The sequence below is a fragment of the Dryas octopetala genome, chromosome 1 (genome assembly GCF_963921425.1).
Source record: "Dryas octopetala chromosome 1, drDryOcto1.1, whole genome shotgun sequence".
Lineage (NCBI taxonomy): Eukaryota > Viridiplantae > Streptophyta > Magnoliopsida > Rosales > Rosaceae > Dryas > Dryas octopetala.
Genome location: NC_141366.1, coordinates 10,992,219 through 11,002,776, shown reverse-complemented (window position 1 = coordinate 11,002,776; position 10,558 = coordinate 10,992,219). Strand labels below are relative to the sequence as shown.

The following is a 10,558-nucleotide window of genomic DNA, read 5'->3' as shown; positions in this document are numbered from 1 at the left end:
AGTCTGCAAGTTATTGGACCTCAAACTGAGATGATGCATCCAGGTTAGAGCACCATAAAAAAAATTGTAACTTTTCTCAACTTTTATGTATCTGTTACAAGTGCTCTTCACATTGGAACTACAAGGAACTTGAATGAATGTCCCCCCCCTCTACAAAAGAAGCTGAAAGCTAAATGTATAATTATATACAGTGTAACAGCATACAACATGGGTACATTCATCGCAAGCAGAGAGCCTTAGCACCCCCACACACAAAATAAATGGCACGCGTGGGAACTAGCCAATGCAAACCTGCTGAGTGAGCACTGTCAAAACACTGATCAGATGGTGATATGCCTGATTGAGGTACATTACAGTTTGATAAGCATGCACATAAGCCGATGCTGCAACTTCAGACCTCTCTAGAATTCAATTCCTGTTCCTTCCACTGCAGCTGCCATTGAAGCAGATGCCTCTTCAAGGGTCCGCTTCTTTTGGACTGTGTTGAAGGCCTCAAGAATATCTCCCTCCTCAAAATCGTCGTAGTCTTCCACCCCGATTCCACACTCCAGTCCAGCATTTACCTATAAGAGGAGAGAATACAGCTTATCGTATAATAGAAGTCAAATTAAAGCATTCTAATACCAAAAGAATTCTGAACATGGGTCACCAACATCTTCAGGTCAATTTAAAGAATGCCAAAATAAGAAAAAGAATCCTGTCAAACTGGCTGAATATTGGCATTGGAACAGCCATTGTGCCAGGGATCAAATTAGAGGCCAAGATCTACTGATAAGAGCTTCTTTCAATTTTATTTTTTTTAAAAAAGAAGAATATATATATATATATTCATGGATTTTTAGTGGAAATGAATCCACTGAAGTATATATTCATGGATTTTTAGTGGAAAGCTCTTTATCCCATAATTTTGCAAGACAGACACACCTACACCTTATGCATCATGTCTTGTTCTTCCTGCCGTTACAGTGACACCTGTAAAACTAACTTTTCTTTTACAGTCAGTTTCCAGAAATTGATGAAAACTAGGTCAAGGTGACTCTCTATTGTGATATATATTATATTAGGTCATTATTTCTTAAGGTATATCTATTTTACACTTCCCATGCACTAGGTTGCTCCCCTTTTTGCAATTTACAAAAATTCTCAAAAATGGCCCAAAAAATTTAATGCAGGCTTATAATAATACCTCTTTTACAATTTCCTTCACCCGTTTCAAAGAATCAAGAAGGCCAACATGTACTACTCTTCCCCTTCGAATGACCTGAATGCCACAGCCTTTAACAACTTTTCCGTCATTTACCATGCATCCAGCAACACGGCCACTGCCACTGCTGAATATCGCCCGGACTTCTGCTGAGCCAATTGTTACTCGTTCCTATCAATACACACAAGTAATAGTGTCAACTGTAAATCCTTCAGACCAGACATTTGAAACAATGTTAAAAGCATATATATGCGCTAAAGTCAATGTGTTATACACCCCAAGAGAACTGGTGCTTAAATCTGTACAGACAACAAAATAATCTAAGACAGTCTTTAACAGGGAGAGGAAAAAAGAAGGGGGAGAGAAGTTAAATGCAAATAAGTTCCAGTTTAGCAATCACCCTCAAATCAATCAGAAAACTGTAAAGGAACGGCAGACACAAGCGCCTACTTATTCATTAGGTAAATATGTTACGTGGACCTTTTGTATAACAAAATCTGTTCAAAAGCTAATATGAGTATCAAATATGAAATGCATGACCTATCACAAGCATTGAACAGCATCCAGCATAGAAAAAAGTGCAACATAACAATCACCAGCCACCAGGAAGGTACCTGGAATGCTTCCGTTGTATACCACTATGTTACATAAACATTGGTAAAAGAAAAACTATGTGAAACCTAAATCCAATGAACGCATTAGAACAGAGAAAGTCGTTGTTTCGAGTTCAAGTTGAAAATTCTGAAGGATAAAAGGAAGGTTTGGGAGAATGGTTATACAGGTGACAGAATAGGCTAGGACAGTGCTGAAAATCAAGGGCATGGGTTCCTAAAACCAATATATGTGACTTACGATCCTATATTTCCAAATATATGATGCAGAAAGTAGATGTAAGAGTGGATGCAAAGGGGTAAAACTGAGTGTGTTTCAGAAGGGATATGAGTAAAAATCAAAATGCAGGGTTTCCTTGAACGGCTACTTAGGGGGGTTTTCCGGAGCTAGGATAAACGCTTATGGAGAGTACAGGAAGAACATCTATATGGGCATAGAAATTATTATCATGTAAGAGAAAAGAGAGTTTGAAGTTCCAAGAATTTCAGGAAGAGAAGAATGAAACCTTAGTTTAAGGCCTTTAGGAATTTCACCAGGCAGAATTTGTTAACAGAGTCTAACCATTAAAAAATAAAAACACATAACAAACAAACCAACACATTTGCTGAAATGTTCATCAATCAAAGCTGTATTTTCCCTTTCCTGTTTCTGATCAACACAGTTGTGTGTTCATTCTCTTTAGGAAGATACTTGTTTACTATAGCTTTATAGAAGCTAAGTTCTAGCACAACAAACCTCCAAATTAGGAAAGGCAAAACACTTCCTAATAAACAATAAGACTCAAAAACAAGAATTAAAATAAACAGACTGGTAACCGAAATGAATACCAATTACCAACAACCATAATATATAAAATTATCAGAAATTTCGGTTATTCAAAGAAAAATTAATAAAACTTATCCCAACAAAAGATATCTTTTTCTCACACAATATATCAAAGAATTTGCTAGCTAGCTTCGGCCTTAAAAATTATTAAAGATAGAGAGATTTATTTTCCCATATCCTAAGATTGCAAGGTTGAATGAAGTTGACACAGATGAATGCTAGCACCTTTTGGTTATTTGGTCTGCCTGATGAGTGCACTTATTTTCATGTAACAGGGCTGAAGACACAAAGGTGTACACTCTGCATGTAATCTAAAAGCTACCATTTCAAGATATGAAAATAATAAATGATAAAATCCAGTTTACCTCAACAGGCTCTAGGAGTCCTTCCATTGCATTTCGCACATCATCTATAAGTTCATAGATAACTCTATATGGGCGAATCTCAACACCTTTGTTTTCTCCATATTTTTTTACAGAACCTGGCACTCTGATATTGAATCCAAAAATAATGGCTTTGCTGGCAGCAGCAAGATCAACATCACTGGTGTTTACATCACCTGTTGCTTCCATGAGAAACTTCAAGGTGACATTATCCTGCGGGAGCACCTGTAGGGCTTGTCTGACAGCCTCAATAGATCCCTAGACATGATAAAAGAATCAAATATAAGTACAGTAGAATTGAAATCCATACTGATTATCTATGGAACTTGAAATTGGTTACGCACTTAGAGTTTTACCCATCTTCCACTGAAAATAAAGCCTGTAATGGACCTCTAAAAATAATTAATCCTTGCAGTTGTTTCTCATTTGTTTCATGATCTGTAATTACGAGTTACCATGCATGCAGTAGTGCTCAACAACTTCATTGGGCATGCCAGCTGCCTGACAAGTTTGTATGCCAAGTTTCTTCATTTTCCTTATCTTTTTGCAACCACAAATTAATCTGCTTTTCTTATACTCTTGAAACCCCAACACCCAAAATAGTCCCAACTTCTAATCAAGAAAGGGCGCTAATAAGGAAAAACCTAACTTTTTCTGCTGCCAGAAAAACTTTGCAAACCCTAAATGGGACATTTCTGCCTATAAATAGACAGGTTGCGCCTTGTTAGATACAATTCAAAGAAACAACTGCAATTTCAAAATTGATGCTCCCTTCCACTATGGTTTATTCCAATAATTGTGTTACTTCATCAATCAGACAGTATCAAAAAGTCAACTCATCAAACTGGGGCATGGGGCTGAGAAATGCGCATGACCAAATTAACACTAAAAAGTCGAACTCATACGTTCTTAACTCAAAGTTGCAACATGATAAACAACATACCTACAAAATTTCTTTACAAAAGATGAATATGCATACCTGAAGATCAACCTTCAGAATAATATTTAGCTGGTGCAAGTCTATTCCAGACAGCTTTCCTGCTGAGACGGCAGAAGCTAAGGAAGAAAGAGTAACCTTCCCATCGCCAGCCTTAGCTGATATACGTTCACTTCGCAATGACTCAGCGCGTGACTCTGCCTTTTCACGTGCAAAATCAAGGGAGCCAACAACCTCAAATTCATCACCAGCAATAGGAACATTATTTAGTCCAATAACCTGAAAGTAGACATGGGAAATATTATTCAGGGCACTGAAACAAGAATCATGCAACAAAAAAGGAAGGAAAAAACATCAAGAAAAAACCAAAAACAAAAACATCTTCTTAGAAACTTGAGGTGCACATGGAAGCAACTTCTAAAGAATAATTTATAGTTTTTTGCATATTAATGACCAGAAACCTCTATTACTTCAAATATGTTTTTCAATTATGTAACAAATATTAATGACTGGAGAAAGCTGCGCCATTCACCTTCCCAATTGTAATTGGGTTTAGCTATCATAATGCCAACAAAATGAAAAGTAGAAGAATAATGAACATGAACTAATACAAGCACTTGCGTATCAAGAGCCATATAAATTTACACAAAAGATTATGATTCAAAAGCCATCACAGCATCAGGAAAACCCAAATTTTCATTTCACTTTCATCAGTTTCATCTTTACAGTAAAAATAAATCCAGGTAATAAATAATAATGTATTGTGCTTACAAAAATGCCCTAGATTATTATATCATTTAAAATGCAACCACAAACTCGCACAAATGCAATATATATATATATATATATATATATATATATAACTCTGTTAAGCATCTCGATAATATCACCATCTATTTCTTCAATTACAACCCTAAAACAAAATTTTTAACTAAGTTCCAGCAAGCCCTAGAAAAATTCAGACATTTGGATCTACTTAAGATCCACTAATAATTTTGAATATGAACAACAAACCTGAACAGGAACAGAGGGTCCAGCTTCATCCACACGGTTTCCACCATCATCAAATAAAGCCCGCACCTGACCATGGGTATAACAAAAAGTCCTTCATGATAGGAAATATGTGAAAGGGTGCATAACCCGGTTTTTCAATATTGTCCATTTGAGCCACATAAACAGTGGATTATATATAAATAAAAGAGCCCGGAGTACGAAATTGTTATCCACCAACCTTTCCAAAGGCTTCCCCACAAACTACTATGTCCCCCCTTCTAAGGGTTCCATTTTGAACGATAAGTGTAACTAAAGGTCCTTTAGATTTATCAAGGCCGGCTTCAATGACTGTGCCTTTCGCAGTTCTATGAGGATTAGCCTTTAACTCTTGCAACTAAAAAAATCATACAAAAGGTTAGACTACACAGAGGATGACAAAAAGGCAAGGAAAATGTGTGAATTAAAAAAATAATAATAATAAACGTTCAATCCTGGAAATGTTTGAGGAAGGTAAATCAAAACAAGCTATTGGAATTGATGATGACATATCTAGGAACTTCAACAAATATCCAACATATATTGCGCATAAGATCTGTCTATTCAGTAAGTCATGTATATTGCATAGCTGCAAATGGAAAGCCAATACAAGAGACAGGGAAATTGATTCATTTAAGAAGTTGATTTTTTTTTTTTTGAGAAATATAAAATTGTGGACACTAATATTGAAAATAAAAAAAAATAAAAATTTAAGAGGTAACTATTAAAACCATGTACAAAAATGAAAATAAAAGTAAAAGAGTGGAACACTCCCTTTTCAAATTCTAACCACCAAAATAGCTAGTCAAATATTATTGCAAGAATTATATCAAAGCTAATGTGTCAGCATCCACAACATCTGACTTACCTCTGCAACTAGCATAACAGTTTCCAAAAGATCATCTATATTCTTCCCTTTAAGAGCACTAATCTGTTTAAAGACATGGAAGAACTCAGTCAGAATATGTATAAAGCATCAACGAAAGAAGCACAATTCCTCCACTCAAGAAGTAACAACCTGGACCATTGGGATGTCACCACCCCAGTCCTCCGGCATCAGACCAATAGAAGAAAGCTCTTGCATGACTCGTTCTGGATTAGCTCCATCCTTGTCTATCTGGTACAATTAGATTAAATAAAATTGAGATTCAACAAATCCTGATGTCATATGCAATGCAAGCAAAGCATCTTCTTCCTTATTTTTTATCTGAATAAAAGGTCAAAAGAAAAAAGTGCCATTATAGTTGGCATACCTTATTTATAGCTATTATTATTGGCACTCCAGCAGCTTTTGCATGAGCTATGGCCTCATTTGTTTGAGGGCGGATTCCATCATCAGCAGCCACTACAATGATAGCAATGTCTGTCACCCTTGCTCCACGAGCTCTCATTGCTCCAAATGCCTACAGGAGCAGATATAATAGATATCATCTAGAGGAAATAAAAAAGAAAGTTACAGTTCATGACAGAGTTAACAGCACCGTATTAACAACGACAATTAGTTGGTTGGACTAGGATTACAGAAGCACAAATATGATCCAGGAGAGAGAAAGAGAGAGAAGTGAGTGTACCTCATGTCCAGGAGTATCAAGGAAAACACATGGTTGCAACTTGCCATCAACTGGTACAAGCACCTTATACGCCCCAATTCCTTGTGTAATTCCACCAGCCTCCGAGGCAGCAACCTGTGAAAATCTACCAGTCAGGCTTCAGTTGAATCATCAGTATTTCATGGTAGCACCAATTCCACAAGGCTCCAAAGTTTATTAGACCAAATATCATATTGTATGTGGACAATCAATAGATTATAACCAAACCACTGAAATTAAGTGTTTAAAATTTAACAAAAATAACAAAGCCATAAGATCCAATAACACTAAAGTCATTACAAAATAAACTGAAAGGAGAAATTAGACTGTTGAGCTGCCTGTGTACCTTGGTCTTCCGGATATAATCCAACAGCGTTGTCTGCCAAGTGACCAACACAAAAGGAGTAGCAATAATGTGAGCTAGTAATACTACAAATTACAAATACAATAAACAAGAGGAATTACTAAAGAAAAGAGGAAGCAAAAGAATTGACTAGAAAATGAAACAATAGAATGACATTTTACCTTGCCATGATCCACATGACCCATTATAGTAAGGACAGGAGGCCTGTGTTCTAGTTTGTCTAGGTCATCTTCATCAAGTACTTCCTTCTTTCTTGCCATTTCTTCCACCTTTACGGGGTCAGCATCTATGACTTCCACATCATGCTCTTTACAAATCATCTTTACCATATCTTTGTCCAGAGTTTGAACCCCATCAGGCTTAATTCCCTTCGAGTACAGAGATCCAAGAATTTGGCTTTCATTAATGGCCAAGTGGAAGGCTAAATCATCTATCAGCATACCCTTTTCACCAACCTCTAGAATTTCTACTTTAACAGGAGCTGCCTCTTTGGCAGCCTGGAGTCTCGCCGCCTTCCTGCTTGCTTTATTCCACTTCCTCCCTTTCCTTGCAGCTCCAGGAATAGAGACATTGAGTTCTGACGTCTCTTCATCAGGAACCTCATCATTAACCATCCTCCTCCGTAATCCAGGCGGAGCATTTTTCTTCCGATACCCATCTTTGAACCTTCCAGGGGGAGGGCCCTTTCCTGGTTTTGAAGGAGCTACAACTGCTTGAGCCATCACAGAATCAACTGCTGGCTTCTTGGAAGCAAATTTGTCAATCAAAATTGGCTTCCTTTCTTTGGTTTTTGTGGACGAATCAGTTTCATCAATCACTGACGACTTTGGAGCAGCCCCCACATCCTTCAAGACAACAGGTTTCTTTATCGTGGGTGGAGGAATAGTAGAAGGCTTTGCTTGTAATTTTGGTTGGGGTCTCAAAGGTGGCTGAGGGGTTCTTATAGGAGGACGGGGTTGAGACTCTACCTTTACCTCCCCTGTTTTTGGTTCTTCTTTCTGAATCGTATTAAGTTTAGGTGATTCCTTTACAACCTTTTGCAAAGATGCAACTGTGTCTCCTTTACGCCACACACTCTTCAAAGTTTTAGACTTAGTACTTGTCATTGAGTTTACTGGTTTAGCATTTCCCAAATTACTAGATGGTGCAGGTTTATTTACAGACCCACTATCTCTCTTAGTACCCGGTCTCGAAGTTTCTAGCTTTTCAGCCTTCTCCAAAACCTCTCCAAGCGACTCAATCACCTTATTCCTCTCTTCTTCTTCTACATCTGAATCCCCACTAATTCTTGAGGGGTCCCAATCAGCTGCATCAATACCTAAAAGGGGTCCGCCATTGGACCCCCCTGAGGACTTCAATACTGGCTTCGGGGAAGGCTTAAGTACAAAATCAGCATTGGCATTAGAAGCATCTTTACTTCCTATAAAGTTGTTAGAATCAAGGGAAACCTCATTGCCTTGCTCGGCAATAAAATCAGTAGTTGTGACCGAATATTTACACACGGATAACCTCACACAATGCCATCTCCTGTTACCCTTAAAACTTGTCTTAGACAAAGAAACTTTTCTAACAAACGAGCGGGACCTTTCAGAAGAACCCGCCGCAAGTGTGACACTTCCCAAACTAACAAGGGAAGCCAAAGAAACCATTGTTCCCTGCATGCTTCCTAGTTCCTACTAATATTAGCATGGAGAGCCCACAATACAAAAGCCCATATATATATATCCTATACTGTCATCCTATACTCTCTAGAGCTCCACAAGAAATGTTAATTTGTGTGTCAATTAGAACAATTTGAAGCAAAATTCAAGCTACCCAATGATGGAACTCAAGAAAAAACGATAATATGATTGTTCCCAACAGAAAAAACACACAAAGATATGGAACCCAAAAGCCGAAATCTAATACTTTCCAGAGAAGAGAACAGTGTTACCTCCCTCCAAGAAACTGTGATTGGAATTCCAAGAGTTGGGTATTGTTCAGTTGAGTTGGGAGAGAGTGTGTGCAAAAGGGAGTTGGAAACTTGGAAAGAGATTGTGGTTGTGAACGTTGGGGATAATAAGGTGGAGGTGGAAAAAGCTAAAAGCCCAAAACAAAGTATGGGGTATGAAATTTGAAGGAATATGTGGCTGGTTCTCTACCTGTCAAAATACATTTGCGATAAGGCGAGGCTTTGACGGTTTTTCTAATTTCATCCTCTTTGATATTTATGGGGGTTTTATACTTTTGCAGTTTCCATGGTCAGCATGATACAAGGCAGAGTGTGAGTAACGCAATTGGGTCGGGATTTTGGCACCTTCCTCAACGCCGCTGGTATTTTTGTAGCAGACTACCAGTGTCCTGTTTTTTACCCCTTTATTCTTTTTTTGTTGGTCGATTTTTCTCCATTCTACATTCCCACTTTTCAGTTTTCTTATTCTTTGTTTTTTTTCTAATTTTACAGAAGAGAAAAAAAAATAGTTGGTCTTTTTGGGTTAAAAAAAAAAACTGCAAAAGTAGACAAAAACCCATTTGGAATTTTGGATGGCTAAAACTCATAAAAAAGACAATTTAATTAAATAAAATGTCAATTAACGCGCTTGTCAAATAACTAGTGTAATAAAAAATTAGCAACATCAATAATATGGACATACCAACTCAGCAAACTACAACAATAGTTCTTAAACTTTACCCTTAATATTATTTTGGTCCATAAATTTATTTTTAAAATTCTATAATTCGTAAATTTCCACTCATATACCAGTTCATTCCTTCAATTCACATGTCAAGCATATGAGCTCTTTTGGAAAAGTAAAAATAATTACCACCTTTTCTTTATTTTCAACGTGATATACGTAATTAAAATTGACGAAAAAATATAAATAAAATTGAAGAAATAGAGTAAAGTGATATGCATATGAATATTCGTGGACCAAAATAATACTCGAGATAAAATTTAAGAATCATTATTATAATTCTCTCATGATAATAACATGTGCAACAATGTATCAACAATATAATAACAGTGGCGGCCAAGAAAGAAGAAAGGCTAACAAGCCCTTAAGCTTCCTTTGTGCCCCATTGATCGACCAATTCGCATTTGCAATCGATCACCAACGTAAAAGTCGAATGGAATGATTTTTTTCCTTTTATGTTGTCTTATTTTGTCTTTGAACCCTTCTCTGTCTTTATCTCTCAGTGTCCTATGATTTTACTTGATTACAGTAGTGTTATGAGTGAATCTTAACATGACCGATGAAACAATAGTTGTGACATTTTTTGCATAAAAACTATAATGAAGGATAGAACTGTTTATTTACATCAAAATATGCTTGTAACTTTCAAATAGTATCTAATAAAATTATTGTATTTTTGTATTTTGTGTCGGTCTATTTATTTTTCAGATTTATATGTAACAAAATGGTAAATATATTTGTATAAATATTATTTTTATACGATTTTAGGATTGAACATATTCGATGAATTTTCAATAATATAAAAAATTAATTTTACAAAAAGAGAGTTGGTTATTGCAGTCATTTTTTTATAAAGGATTTTTCAGTTAGGGTATTTTCGGATTTTCAAAATTTAGACAAAGATTCTTTCTCAACACTTGGAAGTTTCCAACTCTGTTCT

General features: G+C 36.5%; 1 protein-coding gene across 1 annotated transcript; it reads right to left on the bottom strand.

Moving 5' to 3' along the window:
- Positions 1–26: 26 nt before the first annotated feature.
- On the bottom strand, positions 27–9,112 carry FUG1 (Translation initiation factor 2, small GTP-binding protein). Its single transcript, XM_086229192.1, has 12 exons — positions 7,105–9,112; positions 6,926–6,958; positions 6,562–6,675; positions 6,244–6,393; positions 6,009–6,107; positions 5,859–5,921; positions 5,193–5,348; positions 4,976–5,041; positions 4,004–4,240; positions 3,007–3,282; positions 1,187–1,375; positions 27–563 (listed from the first exon to the last, which is right to left on the bottom strand). The coding sequence occupies exons 1-12, from the start codon at positions 8,602–8,604 to the stop codon at positions 402–404; spliced, it is 3,045 nt and encodes a 1,014-aa protein (XP_086085318.1). The 5' UTR covers positions 8,605–9,112; the 3' UTR covers positions 27–401.
- Between the last annotated feature and the right edge of the window lie 1,446 nt (positions 9,113–10,558).